Source organism: Salarias fasciatus (genome assembly GCF_902148845.1).
Source record: "Salarias fasciatus chromosome 23 unlocalized genomic scaffold, fSalaFa1.1 super_scaffold_20, whole genome shotgun sequence".
In the NCBI taxonomy this organism is placed as follows: Eukaryota; Metazoa; Chordata; class Actinopteri; order Blenniiformes; family Blenniidae; genus Salarias; species Salarias fasciatus.
Window position 1 is genome coordinate 18,454,082 of NW_021941230.1, and position 19,311 is coordinate 18,473,392.

The 19,311-nt window shown below is 56.9% G+C and overlaps 1 protein-coding gene across 7 annotated transcripts in view; it reads left to right on the forward strand.

The window, feature by feature from the left end:
- Positions 1 to 19,311, forward strand: part of LOC115383953 (type I inositol 3,4-bisphosphate 4-phosphatase-like) — a 73,674-nt gene that overhangs the window by 29,163 nt on the left and 25,200 nt on the right. For 5 of the 7 annotated variants that reach the window (XM_030086179.1, XM_030086177.1, XM_030086176.1 and 2 more), the window contains 8 exons: positions 1,052 to 1,199; positions 8,561 to 8,691; positions 8,765 to 8,869; positions 11,138 to 11,246; positions 15,753 to 15,939; positions 16,214 to 16,426; positions 18,105 to 18,246; positions 19,092 to 19,262. In XM_030086179.1, the coding sequence (XP_029942039.1) occupies positions 1,052 to 1,199; positions 8,561 to 8,691; positions 8,765 to 8,869; positions 11,138 to 11,246; positions 15,753 to 15,939; positions 16,214 to 16,426; positions 18,105 to 18,246; positions 19,092 to 19,262 (1,206 nt within the window). The remainder of the gene's footprint in view (positions 1 to 1,051; positions 1,200 to 8,560; positions 8,692 to 8,764; positions 8,870 to 11,137; positions 11,247 to 15,752; positions 15,940 to 16,213; positions 16,427 to 18,104; positions 18,247 to 19,091; positions 19,263 to 19,311) is intronic. The other 2 variants (XM_030086181.1, XM_030086178.1) reach the window with 1 other exon arrangement.

Sequence of the window (19,311 nt, forward strand, 5' to 3'; positions counted from 1 at the left end):
TCCTGCTTTTGGCAGTACCCCCCTGGACTGCAGCGGACCGGCAGTATTCGGTTCGAGCTAACGAGAAGGGAGAGCGGTGTGCTGACCCGGCAGTGTGTAATCTGTGCAGTACGGAGGAGATTGGATTTAGTTGATGTGCGCGGTGCTTTCTGCAGCTGCTCTGGACGTCAGTTAGTTTAATTGTTTGATGTATTTAAAGCTTTTCAGAAGCTGCTCTTCTTTGTTATTCCAAGTTGTTCAGGTTGTGATTTTAATCTCATTGACGTGTTGCGGTGCGTTCTGCACAAAACCTTTCTGGATGGTTGTGCTAATTGTTTGTTGTATTTGCTCTTTCTAAGCTGCTGCTGATGAAAGTTGTTGGTGTTTTGGACGTCGTGTTGATGTCGTGTCATGCTCAGTGTTTGGTGTTCAGGTTCTGGACGGTGTAGGGACCAGCCAGCAGGCTGGTGACGCTGTCTGAGCCTGGAGTGGTACTTTGTAGTCAGTCACGGTGATGCCGGACACCGCGGTGACATGTGGAGACAGTATGACAGGGTCAACATGTGGATACCGCCCAACCCTACTGGGTTCTAGGTCAGTGTTCTAGATCGGGCCCTCAGTGGGTTCAGGGTTCTGTGTTCTGGGTTCCAGATCGGGCCCTCAGTGGGTTCTGGGTTCTGGGTTCCAGATCGGGCCCTCAGTGGGTTCAGGGTTCTGTGTTCCAGATCGGGCCCTCAGTGGGTTCTGTGTTCTGTGTTCTAGATCGGGCCCTCAGTGGGTTCAGGGTTCTGTGTTCCAGATCAGGCCCTCAGTGGGTTCTGTGTTCTGTGTTCCAGATCGGGCCCTCAGTGGGTTCAGGGTTCTGTGTTCTGGGTTCCAGATCAGGCCCTCAGTGGGTTCTGTGTTCTGTGTTCTAGATCGGGCCCTCAGTGGGTTCAGGGTTCTGTGTTCCAGATCGGGCCCTCAGTGGGTTCTGGGTTCTGGGTTCCAGATCGGGCCCTCAGTGGGTTCTGGGTTCTGGGTTCCAGATCGGGCCCTCAGTGGGTTCAGGGTTCTGTGTTCTGTGTTGCAGCGTTCGGGGGAACCCTGTCCAGAACGTACCGCCTGCCCTCCACTGACGGAGAACAGCTGAGGGTTCTGGAGCAGATGGCCGACAGCGTTCTGTCGCTACACGTTCCCCGACAGCTGCTCCGCCTGCTGCTGGAGGAGGACGCAGCCAGGTACCCCGCTACGTCAGCTCCACCTCCCCGCTACGCCAGCTCCACCCACATCACCTCCCCGCTACGTCAGCTCCACCCACATCCACTCCCCGCTACGTCAGCATCCACCTCACTGCTACGTCAGCTCCACCCACATCCACCCTCACCCTACGTCAGCTCCACCCACATCCACCCTCACCCTACGTCAGCTCCACCCACATCCACCCTCACCCTACGTCAGCTCCACCCACATCACCTCCCCGCTACGTCAGCTCCACCCACATCACCTCCCCGCTACGTCAGCTCCACCCACATCACCTCCCCGCTACGCCAGCTCCACCCACATCACCTCCCCGCTACGCCAGCTCCACCCACATCACCTCCCCGCTACATCAGCTCCACCCACATCACCTCCCCGCTACGCCAGCTCCACCCACATCACCTCCCTGCTACGTCAACTCCACCCACATCACCTCCCCGCTACATCAGCTCCACCCACATCACCTCCCCGCTACGTCAGCTCCACCCACATCACCTCCCCGCTACGCCAGCTCCACCCACATCCACTCCCCGCTACGTCAGCATCCACCTCACTGCTACGTCAGCTCCACCCACATCCACCCTCACCCTTCGTCAGCTCTCCCCTCACTGCTACGTCAGCATCAGTCATAAGAACACAGCTGATAGTTCTCTGGGACATGTAGGCTGAGGATCCAGGTGTCAGATTACACTGGAGCCCCAGGGGAGACCTGGTCCAGGTGTCAGATTACACTGGAGCCCCAGGGGAGACCTGGTCCAGGTGTCAGATTACAGTGGAGCCCCAGGGGAGACCTGGTCCAGGTGTCAGATTACAGTGGAGCCCCAGGGGAGACCAGGTCCAGGTGTCAGATTACAGTGGAGCCCCAGGGGAGACCTGGTCCAGGTGTCAGATTACACTGGAGCCCCAGGGGAGACCTGGTCCAGGTGTCAGATTACAGTGGAGCCCCAGGGGAGACCTGGTCCAGGTGTCAGATTACACTGGAGCCCCAGGGGAGACCTGGTCCAGGTGTCAGATTACACTGGAGCCCCAGGGGAGACCAGGTCCAGGTGTCAGATTACAGTGGAGCCCCAGGGGAGACCTGGTCCAGGTGTCAGATTACACTGGAGCCCCAGGGGAGACCTGGTCCAGGTGTCAGATTACAGTGGAGCCCCAGGGGAGACCAGGTCCAGGTGTCAGATTACAGTGGAGCCCCAGGGGAGACCTGGTCCAGGTAGCCATGAGCCTGACCCCCCCCCAGCCCCCCAGGTAACAGTGGGCGGGTTTACATGGACCAGTATAAGCGGATTTCTGGTGCAGCGGATTGTAAACGTGTCATGTGACCACCGAGAGGATCCGCTGCACTCGGACCCGGCTGTGTTTTGGAGCCGATTGTAGGAGGCGGTCTACGCCGGTCCAGAATCCGCTCTGTGTCCCTGATAAACGAGCCTGACAGCGGAGCGATTCAACGGGGAGTATTTGTTCCTCGTGCGTTCCCTCGTACGTAGTGACGTGTGACGTGACAGGAAACAGGAAGCAGGAAGCAGGAAACAGGAAGCAGGACAGTCAGAAACCAGCAGAAGAACGACGGTGTTGAAAAACACTTTTTTTAATAAAAACCTCGAGAGAACAAACCCTGGAGAGGAGAGATGGAAGCAGACTGTGAAGCAGCGAGCTGTTTGAAGAGCTCCGTGGCCGGTGTTATGGATTAACTGGTTCCCGTGTTAACGAGTGGCGGCGGAGGTCTGTGTGAACACCTGCTGATAACAGCAGCTGTGACAGTCAGACTCACTGAAGACTCACTGGAGCTGTCGATGCCCCACGTTCTCCAGAGGGTTCTCCAGAACCACTGCAGGTTTCAGTCTGTTGGTCACCAGGTAACACGGGCACCAGTTAGCTCGAAACATCGGCATGGAGCTAAACGGAGACGTGGCGCCGGGCGGCGGCGCTCCCTCAGCAGGTGTCATGGAGATGATGGACGTTATCTGAGCAGAGAGCAGCAGATAAAACTCTCAGGGTCTGAGGAGGACTGGAGGGTCCTCCTCAGACCCTGTCCTCATGTCCCAGGACGCTGTGCGATCCGCTTCACCAGGACCCTGCAGGACCAGGATCCATCGTGGATCGCTTTGTCTGCCGTCCATGAACACACTCCGTTTGATACGACTGTTCACAATCGGATTGAAAAAACACCGTGCAGACTGGGCCAGTGACCTCTGACCCCTGAGAAGACCAGAGGCAGACCAGAGAGACCTTCAGGGCCCACATTACCAACGGCCATCCCAGAGAACAGATCCCCACCAATCCAGGCCCTGTGACCTCTGTGTGACCTTCACGTTGTGTGTAGTGCTGTGACCTTCACGTGACCTCTGACCTCTGCCCTGTGCCTCGGGGTGTGTGAGCCAATGGCGTATAGAGCTAGACCGCCGGCTGCTCGGCGGACAGCGGCGGCGCCGTGGCGAACCGGCGCTGACTCCCGGTAGTGGCAGAAGCTGTGAGCACTGTGGAATCCTGGGTAAATACAGACTTCAGGGCTGCTGGTCGTCACTGACGGGACCACGTGTGTTATGTTGTGGCTCTGACTGTTAGCAGACAGTAAACCTCTGTCCTCGGCACGTTGTCATGGCGACCACAGCGCCGTTTAGCCCTCACAGACAGGAAAAAACAAAGCCTGTTTCTACGGCAACCACACTCATATAAATAACAAACAGAATTAAATTGTGGCCACGAAATAATAAATCGTTCAGGAATCATTTCTGTCCTCCACTCCCTGAGCAGCCCAGTGAAGTCAGCAGCTCGTTGACAGATACAGCGTTCGGCGTCAGTCAGTCTTGAACTCGGCGTCAGTCAGACAGGAGCCTCCATCCCGCCGCGGTGAGCTGGACCTCAGGACCTCAGGCTGCAGCTCGCTTTAATAAAAGCGTCTGTCTGTCAGGCAGCAGAAACAGTTTTGATGTTTACAGCCGGTCCTGATGCGGGGTTCAGGGACCGTCTGAAATTTACAAGACGCTGCAACACTGAAGACAAACACCAAAACAACAACAACAACAACAAAACTAACAAAAACAACGTAATCCCACCACTGGGGTTCACTGCAGCGTCACCATCATCACCACGACCCTCATCTGTCTCCTGTCAGATTTATTGGACGTGGCGTTTGTCTTCACTGCTGCAGCGTCTTGTAAGTTGTGGACGGTCCCTGAAGCCCGCAGCAGCAGGCTGCTGTACCAGTCAGTACTGCTTCTGTCAGAACAGGAACGATGCCACATAAGAAAGTTCGTGTTTTAAACAACTTTTCTCCAGTTCAGATGATTCGGCTGGACCTTCACCGCGGCTCAGACCCACAGACCTCGACTGGCTGCTCTTCTCCTCCCACAGAAATGGACATGAACAGTCTCTGGAGGAGCAGCTCTGCAGTCAGAACTTATTGATGTGATACCTGAACAGACACAGAGGGTAAAGAGAGTAAAATGGAAAAATAAAGTAAGTAGTGTAATAACTAGGGATGGGACGACATCTCGCGAGATCGCAATGCTGTGAGATTAAGTACGTTTATATAAGGCAAAAACTCTTTATTAACTGGATTATTGATGGAATAACACATTACATGACGCACAGCCATATAAACACGTGCAAAACCCTGAATGTGCTCATATTCATATTTAAAAACCCGTCGAAAAGGACATGAAATGCTGCTCTGCCATGTTCTATCTGCAAGGAATCTTGGTCTTTTGAGTCCAGGAACTACTGTGATACAGTTTAGTTGATACGACGTAAAGAAAATGTGCGGAAACGATGGTTCAGTTCTTCTCTTTTATTGAAAAAACGCTGCATCGCATCATTGAACATTTCACCACGTCTTCCGGCTCACACTCTTCTTCTCACAACATGCAGAGAGCTGCAGCCTGCAGCCCTTCTTCCTCTGTGGTGTCTGTGTAAAATAAGGTTGAACATGCAAACAGCTCCCCTCGTGGCAGGAAGTGCAAATGCAGTCATGGCATCGTCTGTGCGACGCGGTTTGATGGGAATAGGGAACGAGGCGGCCGCGGGTGCAGTGTAGAGCGGAGGGCGCCGTGGCCGGACAGGGGGCGCCCCGACCCGACACTCCGTGCTCCCACGCTGCATGTGAGTACCGCGGTGCGCCCCCCCCCCCCCCTCGCGAGACATCTCGTCCCGTGAAATTTGTGTCTCGTCCCGCCCCTGGTAATAACAAATGAAATGAATTTAATCAGAAGAGCTTCACTGAACACAACGGACACTCCTTTCTGGAATAATTACACCTGACTGAGGGAAACAAAGGAAGACAAGAAATGGAGAAAATGAAAGCATGAAACGCAGTAAAGCAACAAGAAATAGAGAAGTTTATTTACATCAATGAGAAAGTGCAGACTGGCAGACTGAACTGAACTGAACTGAACTGAAAGTCCTTTCTTTGTCCCTCATGGGGAAACTGCAGGTCGCAGAGCAAAAAGAACAAAGACAAAGCTCCATACAGTTTGTATATGAAATTAGGATAGATGTAATTAAATAGGGAACAGGAATATACTGACTGACACAACTAAATATTAAACATAAATTAAATATAATTTAAGACAGATATAATTAATGGATATAAACTGACAGAGATACATTAAATATAAGTTACATAAAGATGTAAGACAGATATAATGAAGTAATAACAGCTGTAAGACAACAGTGACGGAGGACTGTTCGGTGCTGTTCACCTTCTCACACAGACTCTGGTTCATTACCCTGGAGACAGAAACAGCCCCGTCCCCCGTCCCCCGTCCCCCGTCCCCAGACCAGGACCTGTCCTGGAGACCCGGCTCCGCTGCAGTCCCTGAAGAACCGGCCAGCGCTGGTCTGGGCTCTCCTGGCTGCTGTTCTCAACAGAAGCATCGAGACTTGATTCCTGCACCTTGGTGAACCACCAAACACACCGTCACACACCGTCACACACCAAACACACCGTCACACACCGTCACACACCAAACACACCGTCACACACCAAACACACCGTCACACACCAAACACACCGTCACACACCGTCACACACCGTCACACACCAAACACACCGTCACACACCAAACACACCAAACACACCGTCACACCGTCACACACCAAACACACCGTCACACACCGTCACACCGTCACACACCAAACACACCGTCACACACCGTCACACACCAAACACACCGTCACACACCGTCACACACCAAACACACCGTCGCACACCGTCACACCGTCACACACCAAACACACCGTCACACACCGTCACACACCAAACACACCAAACACACCGTCACACACCAAACACACCAAACACACCGTCACACACCAAACACACCGTCACACACCGTCACACACCGTCACACACCAAACACACCAAACACACCGTCACACACCAAACACACCGTCACACACCAAACACACCGTCACACACCAAACACACCGTCACACACCAAACACACCGTCACACACCGTCACACACCAAACACACCGTCACACACCAAACACACCAAACACACCGTCACACACCAAACACACCAAACACACCGTCACACACCAAACACACCGTCACACACCAAACACACCGTCACACACCGTCACACACCGTCACACACCGTCACACACCGTCACACACCGTCACACACCGTTACACACCAAACACACCGTCACACACCGTCACACACCAAACACACCAACACACCGTCACACACCGTCACACACCAAACACACCGTCACACACCAAACACACCAAACACACCGTCACACACCAAACACACCGTCACACACCGTCACACACCAAACACACCGTCACACACCGTCACACACCAAACACACCGTCACACACCGTCACACACCGTCACACACCGTCACACACCAAACACACCGTCACACACCAAACACACCGTCACACACCAAACACACCGTCACACACCAAACACACCGTCACACACCGTCACACACCAAACACACCGTCACACACCAAACACACCGTCACACACCGTCACACACCGTCACACACGTCACACACCGTCACACACCAAACACACCGTCACACACCAAACACACCGTCACACACCGTCACACACCGTCACACCGTCACACACCGTCACACACCGTCACACACCGTCACACACCATCACACACCAAACACACCAAACACACCGTCACACTCCGTCACACCGTCACACACCGTCACACACCGTCACACACCGTCACACACCAAACACACCAAACACACCGTCACACACCGTCACACACCAAACACACCGTCACACACCGTCACACACCGTCACACACCGTCACACACCGTCACACACCAAACACACCGTCACACACCGTCACACACCAAACACACCAAACACACCGTCACACACCGTCACACCGTCACACCGTCACACACCGTCACACACCGTCACACACCGTCACACACCAAACACACCAAACACACCAAACACACCGTCACACACCGTCACACACCAAACACACTGTCACACACCGTCACACACCAAACACACGTCACACACCGTCACACACGTCACACACCAAACACACCAAACACACCAAACACACCAAACACACCGTCACACACCAAACACACCAAACACACCGTCACACACCGTCACACACCGTCACACCGTCACACACCGTCACACACCGTCACACACCAAACACACCGTCACACACCAAACACACCGTCACACACCGTCACACACCGTCACACACCGTCACACACCGTCACACACCAAACACACCAAACACACCATCACACACCGTCACACACCGTCACACACCGTCACACACCGTCACACACCAAACACACCGTCACACACCAAACACACCGTCACACACCAAACACACCGTCACACACCAAACACACCGTCACACACCATCACACACCGTCACACACCGTCACACACCGTCACACCGTCACACACCGTCACACACCGTCACACACCGTCACACCGTCACACACCGTCACACACCGTCACACCGTCACACACCGTCACACACCGTGCTGGATCCCGCTCTGAGTCCGCTTCCTGCCACGACCAGGATTCAGCTCTGATTGGCCGTCTCTCAGGGGCGGCGAGTGTCTGGTCGACTGTACGGCTTTGGTGTGAGCTGGAGGGGCTGGGGGAAGTTCAGTGACCTCTGACCTCTGCCCCCTGCTCAGGGTGTGTGAGCTGGAGGAGCTGGGGGAAGTTCAGTGACCTCTGACCTCTGCCCTCTGCTCAGGGTGTGTGAGCTGGAGGAGCTGGGGGAAGTTCAGTGACCTCTGACCTCTGCCCCCTGCTCAGGGTGTGTGAGCTGGAGGAGCTGGGGGAAGTTCAGTGACCTCTGACCTCTGCCCTCTGCTCAGGGTGTGTGAGCTGGAGGAGCTGGGGGAGCTGTCCCCCTGCTGGGAGACCCTGAGGAGACAGATCGTGTCGGAGTACCAGAGCATCATCCTGACCTTCCAGGAGACCCTGTCCAACCTGACCCAGTACCGAGGTGAGTGTCTCCTCCGTCCTCTGTCCTCCGTCCTTCGTCCCAGCAGCAGCGTTGACCCCTGACCCCCCCACAGGCCCGTCCTTTAAGGCCAGCACCCTGAAGGCCGACAGGAAGCTGGAGTTCCTGCCCACCAACCTGCACGTCCAGAGGATGAGGGTCCAGGACCGGCTGGGCCTGGGTGAGCGCCGCCGTCCCCCCGTCCCCCCGTCCCCCCGTCCCCTTCCCCTTCCCCTTCCCCTTCCCCTTCCCGTCCCGGCGCGACAGTGTCTCACCCCTAAATTCCACTGCGTGCGGTCCGCTCAGCTGCACTCGGGTCCGACCGCCGCAGCAAATACGTTGCTATTTTAATGACTGTAGCTGATTCCACAGCCTGCGATGGGCTCCGCCCCATCCTGCCCCGCCCTGCTCTGCCCCGCCCCGCCCTGCTCCACCCCGCCCTGCCCCGCCCTGCCCTGCCCCGCCCCGCCCCGCCCTGCTCCGCCCCGCCCTGCTATGCCCTGCCCCGCCCCGTCCTGCTCTGCCCGGCCCTGCTCCGCCCCGTCCTGCTCTGCCCCGCCCTGCTCCGCCCCGCCCTGCTCCGCCCCGCTCTGCCCCGCCCTGCTCTGCCCCACCCTGCTCCGCCCCGCCCTGCTCCGCCCCGCTCTGCCCCGCCCTGCTCTGCCCCACCCTGCTCCGCCCCGCCCTGCTCCGCCCCGCTCTGCCCCGCCCTGCTCTGCCCCACCCTGCTCCGCCCCGCCCTGCTCTGCCCCGCCCTGCCCCGCCCCGCCCTGCCCCGCCCCGCCCCGCTCCGCCCCGCCCTGCTATGCCCCGCCCCGCCCCGCTCTGCCCCGCCCTGCTCCGCCCCGCTCCGCCCCGCCCCGCCCTGCTCCGCCCCGCCCTGCTATGCCCTGCCCCGCCCCGTCCTGCTCTGCCCGGCCCTGCTCCGCCCCGCCCTGCTCCGCCCCGCCCTGCTCCGCCCCGCCCTGCTCTGCCCCACCCCGCCCTGCTCTGCCCCACCCTGCTCCGCCCCGCCCTGCTCTGCCCCGCCCTGCCCCGCCCCGCCCTGCTCCGCCCCGCCCTGCTCCGCCCCGCCCTGCTATGCCCTGCCCCGCCCCGTCCTGCTCTGCCCGGCCCTGCTCCGCCCCGCCCTGCTCCGCCCCGCTCCGCCCCGCCCTGCTCCGCCCCGCTCCGCCCCGCCCTGCTCTGCCCCACCCCGCCCTGCTCCGCCCCGCCCTGCTCTGCCCCGCCCTGCTCTGCCCCACCCTGCCCTGCTCCGCCCCGCCCTGCTCTGCCCCACCCCGCCCTGCTCCGCCCCGCCCTGCTCTGCCCCGCCCTGCTCTGCCCCACCCCGCCCTGCTCCGCCCCGCCCTGCTCTGCCCCACCCCGCCCTGCTCCGCCCCGCCCTGCTCCGCCCCGCCCTGCTCCGCCCCGCCCTGCTCCGCCCCGCTCTGCCCCGCCCTGCTCCGCCCCGCTCCGCCCCGCCCTGCTCTGCCCCACCCCGCCCTGCTCCGCCCCGCCCTGCTCCGCCCCGCTCTGCCCCGCCCTGCTCTGCCCCACCCTGCTCCGCCCCGCCCTGCTCCGCCCCGCCCTGCCCCGCCCTGCTCCGCCCCGCCCTGCTCCGCCCCGCCCTGCTCCGCCCCGCCCTGCTCCGCCCCGCCCTGCTATGCCCTGCCCCGCCCCGTCCTGCTCTGCCCGGCCCTGCTCCGCCCCGCCCTGCTCCGCCCCGCTCCGCCCCGCCCTGCTCTGCCCCACCCCGCCCTGCTCCGCCCCGCCCTGCTCTGCCCCGCCCTGCTCTGCCCCACCCTGCCCCGCCCCGCCCTGCTCCGTCCCGCTCTGCCCCGCCCTGCTCCGCCCCGCCCTGCCCTGCCCCGCCCCGCCCCGCCCTGCTCCGCCCCGCCCTGCTCCGCCCCGCCCTGCTCCGCCCCGCCCTGCCCCGCCCCGCCCCGCCCTGCTCCGTCAGTCCAGAGCCAGGGTCTCTTTGTCTCTCCGGTCCGGTCCGTCCAGGTCTCCGTTCGCATAAATGTCCACAGTTCAGATGCACCAAACAGGAAGGAGAACTCCAACAACCTCCGGCTTTATACAAAATAAAATCTTTTTTTCTTTATTAAAAACTTTAAACTGTTCAAAGACGTTTTATTTGTCCTCACATTAAGGTTCAGATATATCACGAACAGACAAACCACACTGATGAAAATGTACACTTTATAAAGCGGGCAAACAGAAACTAGAACACACTAAAGTTTTATTTGACAAACTTCTGTCTGTAATCAAGCTGCAGCTGAACGTTTCTGGACGTTCACACAGCTGCATGTTCGGCCCGTTTGCAGGCTGTTGTCCATAAATTTCGTGTTTTCTACAAAATACATGTTCAGGACCATGTATGCATTTTATTCTGAAAGGCCCGAATGTCAACATCCTGTCGCACGAAATTCAGTGGAGTTTAGGGGTCAGCGTCCTCTCTCTGCAGACCACACCTACGACGTGCTGACGGTCGGCGCCCCGGCCGCCCACTGCCAGGGATTCAAACATGGCGGCCTGAGGAGGCTGGTCCACAAGGCAGAGGAGGCCAAGAAGCAGTAAGTGGAGCCGCCGCCGCCGCCGCCTCACCCTCCACGGCCGCCGCCGCCGCCTCGCTCTCCACGGCCGCCGCCGCCGCCTCGCCCTCCACAGCCGCCGCCGCCTCACCCTCCAGGGCCGCCGCCGCCGCCTCGCTCTCCACGGCCGCCGCCGCCTCGCTCTCCACGGCCGCCGTCGCCGCCTCGCTCTCCACGGCCGCCGCCGCCGCCTCGCTCTCCACGGCCGCCGCCGCCGCCTCGCTCTCCACGGCCGCCGCCGCCGCCTCGCTCTCCACGGCCGCCGTCGCCGCCTCGCTCTCCACGGTCGCCGCCGCCGCCTCGCTCTCCACGGCCGCCGCCGCCGCCTCGCTCTCCACGGCTTCTCTTCTGTTGCTTTGGGGGTTGCAAAGGGGTGGAAAATTTCCAGCAAATTTCCGGTAAATTTCTGGTAAATTTCCAGAAACTTTCCATGGGAACTTAAAGGAATACTCCACCCAAAAAACGATTTGGCCTCATTTTCTACTCACCCTCATGCTGAGAAACACTCTGGAGCACTTTTTTGACGTTTCAAATGCAGTTGGAGATGTTTGGGGATTTTCGTGGTCAACAAACAGGGACCGACAGAGCCCGACAGAAAAAATGGTCCATAAAATCCACAAAACGTTCCCATTTTCCTTCATACTGCTCGTCCGCTGTAATCCAAGTGTCCTGAGCGCGTAACGTCCATAATTAATTCTTAACGAGGTCATTTAGTACATTTTAAGAGCCCAAACAGGGCGCTCTCATACAGCTCCATTGCATGTCTGCGCGCACCCTGAACTACGGAAGCCTCGGCAGACCAAGCAACACGCTTGTGCCCTTTCAGCAGGACACCGAATTCAAAGCTTTAAAACAGCAGCCAATCACTTTTGTGATTGTCCACAGCTCGGTCACTCACAGCAGAATATAAACAGCGGAACTTCTTCTTCTACGCTTGCAATTTAGAAAAGTAGTCGCTGAAAGCGCGCAAGCGTGTTGCTTGGTCTGCTGAGGCTTCCGTAGTTCAGGGTGTGCGTGCAGACATGCAATGGAGCTGTATGAGAGCGCACTGTTTACGCTCTTAAAATGTACTAAATGACCTCGTTAAGAATTAATTATGGACGTTACGCGCTCAGGACACTTGGATTACAGCGGACGAGCAGTATGAAGGACAATGGGAACGTTTTGTGGATTTTATGGACCATTTTTTCTGTCGGTCCCTGTTTGTTGACCACGAAAATCCCCAAACATCTCCAACTGCATTTGAAACGTCAAAAAAGTGCTCCAGAGTGTTTCTCAGCATGAGGGTGAGTAGAAAATGAGGCCAAATCGTTTTTTGGGTGGAGTATTCCTTTAAGCTCGGGAATTTTTGGAAATATTCCACATTAGAAACTTTCCATGGGAATTATGGGAATTTATGGGAATGAACGGGAAATTGGGGGCAATTTAAACAAACTGTATCATCCCTGTTTAGGGCCAACCTACAATTTTGTAAATTTCCTATTTATTCCCGTTTATTCCCGTTATTTCCCATATATTCCCGTGAATTCCCATGGAAAGTTTCCAACTTTGAAAATTCCCGGAATTTTGCAGCCTGCTTGCCTCTCATGTTTGGATGAGCGCCGGCTGATCTGCTCCTCTGGGTTTTGTTTCTGTTGCTTTTCTGATCAGCGAGTTTGAGGAGCAGCGGTGAGTCTCTGGACGTCCTGTCAGTGTCTCTGTCCATCATGAAAGACGCTGGACGTCCTGTCAGTGTCTCTGTCCATCATGAAAGACGCTGGACGTCCTGTCAGTGTCTCTGTCCATCGTGAAAGACGCTGGACGTCCTGTCAGTGTCTCTGTCCATCATGAAAGACGCTGGACGTCCTGTCAGTGTCTCTGTCCATCATGAAAGACGCTGGACGTCCTGTCAGTGTCTCTGTCCATCGTGAAAGACGTGGTGTTTCCTGTTTGCTGGACTTCCTGTCTCCACCTCATGTCGGTCAAATTGGACGTTCGTCCTCACACAAGCTGACATGGTGTGTGAGACGGACTGTCCACTGTGTGTCCTGCGGTCTGGATCTGGTCTCCTGTTGTCCCTGTCAGAGGACAGCCTGTCCCCCGGAGCCTTCCATCTGTAAATGAACTCTGAAACCCTGAAACCCGGGACGCCACTGCAGAGCAGCTGGACCACCGGCCCAGCCTGGTCCTGGTCCTGGTCCTGGTCCTGGTCCTGGTCCTGGTCCTGGTCCCTGGTCCGGGCAAATAGGCCACAGCTTCTCTGTCCCTCAGGTGTCCTTAGGTCAGCGTGTGGCGTCACTATCAGATGATAGAGCACCTTCCTCCTCTAACATCAGATTATAGAGCATCTTCCTCTAATCCAGATTATAGAGCATCTTCCTCCTCTAATCCGGATTATATAGCATCTTCCTCCTCTAACATCAGATTATAGAGCATCTTCCTCTAATCCAGATTATAGAGCATCTTCCTCCTCTAATCCGGATTATATAGCATCTTCCTCCTCTAACATCAGATTATAGAACATCTTCCTCTAATCCAGATTATAGAGCATCTTCCTCCTCTAATCCGGATTTTATAGCATCTTCCTCCTCTAACACCAGATTATAGAGCATCTTCCTCCTCTATTCCAGATTATAGAGCATTTTGTACCTCTAACACCCGACTATAGAGAATCTTCCTCCTCTAACACCAGATTATAGAGCATCTTCCTCCTCTAATCCAGATTATAGAGCGTCTTCCTCCTCTAACACCAGATTATAGAGAATCTTCCTCCTCTAACATCAGATTATAGAACATCTTCCTCTAATCCAGATTATAGAGCATCTTCCTCCTCTAATCCGGATTATATAGCATCTTCCTCCTCTAACACCAGATTATAGAGCATCTTCCTCCTCTAACACCAGATTATAGAGCATCTTCCTCCTCTAACACCAGATTATAGAGCATCTTCCTCCTCTAATCCAGATTATAGAGCGTCTTCCTCCTCTAACATCAGATTATAGAGCGTCTTCCTTGTTTAACAACCAGATTATAGAGCATCTTCCTCCTCTAACATCAGATTATAGAGTGTCTTCCTCCTCTAACACCAGATTATAGAGAATCTTCCTCCTCTAACACCAGATTATAGAGCATCTTTCTCCTCTAGTCCAGATTATAGAGCATTTTGTACCTCTAACACCCGACTATAGAGAATCTTCCTCCTCTAACACCAGATTATAGAGCATCTTCCTCCTTTAATCCAGATTATAGAGCGTCTTCCTCCTCTAACATCAGATTATAGAGCGTCTTCCTTGTTTAACAACCAGATTATAGAGCATCTTCCTTCTCTAATCCAGATTATAGAGCATCTTCCTCCTCTAACACCAGATTATAGAGCATCTTCCTCCTCTAATCCAGATTATAGAGCGTCTTCCTCCTCTAACACCAGATTATAGAGAATCTTCCTCCTCTAACATCAGATTATAGAACATCTTCCTCTAATCCAGATTATAGAGCATCTTCCTCCTCTAATCCGGATTATATAGCATCTTCCTCCTCTAACACCAGATTATAGAGCATCTTCCTCCTCTAACACCAGATTATAGAGCATCTTCCTCCTCTAACACCAGATTATAGAGCATCTTCCTCCTCTAATCCAGATTATAGAGCGTCTTCCTCCTCTAACATCAGATTATAGAGCGTCTTCCTTGTTTAACAACCAGATTATAGAGCATCTTCCTCCTCTAACATCAGATTATAGAGTGTCTTCCTCCTCTAACACCAGATTATAGAGAATCTTCCTCCTCTAACACCAGATTATAGAGCATCTTTCTCCTCTAGTCCAGATTATAGAGCATTTTGTACCTCTAACACCCGACTATAGAGAATCTTCCTCCTCTAACACCAGATTATAGAGCATCTTCCTCCTTTAATCCAGATTATAGAGCGTCTTCCTCCTCTAACATCAGATTATAGAGCGTCTTCCTTGTTTAACAACCAGATTATAGAGCATCTTCCTTCTCTAATCCAGATTATAGAGCATCTTCCTCCTCTAACACCAGATTATAGAGCATCTTCCTCCTCTAACACCAGATTATAGAGCATCTTCCTTCTCTAATCCAGATTATAGAGCATCTTCCTCCTCTAATCCAGACTATAGAGCATCTTCCTCTCCTGAACTGAGAAGCTTCAGGTTGTTGACAGTCGTCCAGGTGTGACTGTAGTCTCATGTCCTGGTGCGTCCCTGTTGTTGCAACCAAAGCAGCCCAGATTGGACCGAGTGTCCTCCACCCTGACTGAGTGTCCTCTGTCCTGACCGAGTGTCCTCCGTCCTGACCGAGTGTCCTCCACCCTGACCGAGTGTCCTCTGTCCTGACCGAGTGTCCTCTGTCCTGACCGAGTGTCCTCCGTCCTGACCGAGTGTCCTCCGTCCTGACCGAGTGTCCTCCGTCCTGACCGAGTGTCCTCCGTCCTGACCGAGTGTCCTCCGTCCTGATTGTGTGTCCCTGACCGAGTGTCCTCCGCCCGCAGCAGCGCCCCGTCCAGCTGTCAGTCCATCGTCTTCGTCCCGCAGGACGTGGTCCGGGCCAAAGAGATCATCGCTCACATCAACACCCTGAGGACGCAGGTGTCCTACTACGCCGAGCGTCTGTCCCGGGCCGCCAGGGACCGCTCGTCCAGCGGGCTGGAGCGGACGCTGGCCATCCTGGCCGACAAGGTGAGGACCGGCCCGTCGTCACGGCGACGTGGTGGGAGCGCTGACGTCCCGCTGTCCCGTCGTCACGGTGACGGGGACGGAGCGCTGACGTCCCGTCGTCACGGCGATGTGGTGGGAGCGCTGACTTCCCGCTCTCCCGTCGTCACGGCGACGGGGACGGAGCGCTGACGTCCCGCTGTCCCGTCGTCACGGCGACGGGGACGGAGCGCTGACGTCCCGCTGTCCCGTCGTCACGGCGACAGGGACGGAGCGCTGACGTCCCGCTGTCCCTCAGACCCGCCAGCTGGTCACGGTGTGCGACTGCCGCCTGCTGTCCTCGGCTGTCCAGGCGCTGGACGCGGCGCGGCCGGACTACGTGGCGTCCGGAGCGTCCCCCTCCGCCGAGGGACAGGTCGTCCTCCGCAACGACCGGGACACCCTGCTGGCCAGGTGGAGCGGCGCGGGACGCCCGTCTCTGCAGGACTGGACCGAGGACCAGGACGAGTGGGTCAGTGCTCCGCCCGCAACACCCCCAGTGACCCGGTTCTAGTTCTCCTGGTTCTTCTCTGGTGTCTGTAGCGGTGGTTCTAGTTCTCCTGGTTCTTCTCTGGTGTCTGTAGCGGTGGTTCTAGTTCTCCTGGTTCTTCTCTGGTGTCTGTAGCGGTGGTTCTAGTTCTCCTGGTTCTTCTCTGGTGTCTGTAGCGGTGGTTCTAGTTCTCCTGGTTCTTCTCTGGTGTCTGTAGCGGTGGTTCTAGTTCTCCCGGTTCTTCTCTGGTGTCTGTAGCGGTGGTTCTAGTTCTCCTGGTTCTTCTCTGGTGTCTGTAGCGGTGGTTCTAGTTCTCCTGGTTCTTCTCTGGTGTCTGTAGCGGTGGTTCTAGTTCTCCCGGTTCTTCTCTGGTGTCTGTAGCGGTGGTTCTAGTTCTCCTGGTTCTTCTCTGGTGTCTGTAGCGGTGGTTCTAGTTCTCCCGGTTCCTCGGTCAGCTGTCCACCTGCTCGTTAATGCAGATTTAAATCAGCCAATCACAGGGCGGCAGCCCGGTGCATTCACCCTGCAGACACGGTGCAGACGTTCTGCTGCAGCTGAAGCATCACAACACGGAGAACCCTGCTTTCAGGGTTCTGGTCTGAGTGTTTCAGGGTTCTGGTCTGAGTGTTTCAGGGTTCTGGTCTGAGTGTTTCAGGGTTCTGGTCTGAGTGTTTCAGGGTTCTGGTCTGAGTGTTTCAGGGTTCTGGTCTGAGTGTTTCAGAACCTGCTGATCTCTGGGTTCTCTGGGTTAACAGAGAACGGTCCACAACACAGAACATATCCGGTGAGCAGCGGTTCTGTGAGTCAGAATGCCAGAGGTCAGAGGTCAGAGGAGACTCGGAGAACCACTGGTTCCACCAAGGTCTGCAGGAGAGCATCTCTGAACACAGAACCCGTGGAACCTGGAGGCAGACGGGTTCTACAGCAGAACCCCACACCGGGTTCCACAGCAGAACCCCACACCGGGTTCCACAGCAGAACCCCACACCGGGTTCCACAGCAGAACCCCACACCGGGTTCCACAGCAGAACCCCACACCGGGTTCCTCAGCACTGGGTTCTGAACCCCATGAGTTCTCCAGGCCCCAGATCTCCATCCAGGAGAGAACCTTCGGGGACGTGGTGGAACCGGAGACCGGCTTCTTGGTTCTGCAGCAGCTGCTTGATGTTCTCGTGTCAAGATGGACCAGACTCTCTGAGGAACGTTCCAGAACCTTGTTGAGTCTAGACCACCAAGGAGGACGGCGGTTCTGAAGGCCAGAGGGTCCGGCCCGGTTCTAGGTGTGAGTGAGGACAGTCCGTCCTCTCTGTCCCACTGTCCATCAGACCGTCTGGCCACCAGGGTCTCCTGGACTGTCCTCTGGATCTGGTCTGAAGGTCTCATGAGGTCTGGAGGTCTCCAGCTGTTGACTCAGCAGGAAGTGGAGCCGTGACCTCTGACCTCTGTGACCTCAGCGGCTCGCTGTGAGGACAGCCGGTGGCCGGACTGATGGACCAGCTGGTCTCTGATCACCGGACCCCGAATCGACAGTCGGCCCGCCCGGTGGAGGGTCTGCGGCCCGGAAGAGACCGGAACCCCTGAACCCAGTCCTCTGGAGAACCGGGGGAACACTCAGAGACCAGGTCCTGTGAGGTGTGACGCTTCCTGTCCTGTCGCTCAGGAGAAGGTGTGGGTCAACGTGGACAAGTCTCTGGACTGCATCGTCCAGCGCGTGGACCAGCTGCTGCAGAGACACCGGAGATCCAGCACGGGGGACCGGGACAGTCCCGCCGGAGACCAGCAGGGCGGCGCCGGCAAGACAGGTAGCAGGACCTCCTGTTCAGTCTGGGAGGAGGAGACGGGAGGAGACGGGAGGAGACGGGAGGAGGAGACGGGAGGAGACGGGAGGAGGAGACGGAGGAGACGGGAGGAGGAGACGGGAGGAGACGGAGGAGACGGGAGGAGGAGACGGGAGGAGGAGACGGGAGGAGGAGACGGGAGGAGACGGGAGGAGGAGACGGAAGGAGGAGACGGGAGGAGGAGGGAGGAGACGGGAGGAGACGGGAGGAGGAGACGGGAGGAGACGGGAGGAGGAGACGGAGGAGACGGGAGGAGGAGACGGAGGAGACGGGAGGAGACGGGAGGAGGTGGGAGGAGGAGACGGGAGGAGACGGAGGAGACGGAGGAGACGGGAGGAGACGGGAGGAGACGGGAGGAGGAGACGGGAGGAGGAGACGGGAAGAGGTGGGAGGAGGAGACGGGAGGAGACGGGAGGAGACGGAGGAGACGGAGGAGACGGGAGGAGACGGGAGGAGGAGGCGGGAGGAGGAGGGAGGAGGAGGGAGGAGACGGAGGAGACGGGAGGAGATGGGAGGAGACGGAGGAGACGGGAGGAGACGGGAGGAGGAGGCGGGAGGAGGAGGGAGGAGACGGAGGAGACGGGAGGAGACGGGAGGAGACGGGAGGAGGAGGGAGGAGACGGGAGGAGACGGGAGGAGGCGGGAGGAGACGGGAGGAGACGGGAGGAGGCGGGAGGAGACGGGAGGAGGAGACGGGAGGAGGAGACGGGGGGAGGAGACGGGAGGAGACGGGAGGAGACATGACGGGTGGAGCGAAGACCAGACCAGCTGGTGGACTCGTCTGTCTCTGTGTTTGTGGCTGTGAACAGGAGAGGGGAAGAGACGAGCGTTCTGGATCAATCCAGGAAGTTTGGCCCACAAGTCCCCATCGTTCCCTTCATCCTCATCCTCATCATCATCATCACCTTCATCACTCCCCTCCTCCTCCTCTCTGCCGGCCCTGTCCTCAGCTCGTCCTCCCAGCCTCCAACAGGAAGTCTGTAGGTTTTCATTCACTCACTTCTCCTCAGCAGCTTCCAGACCAACCTT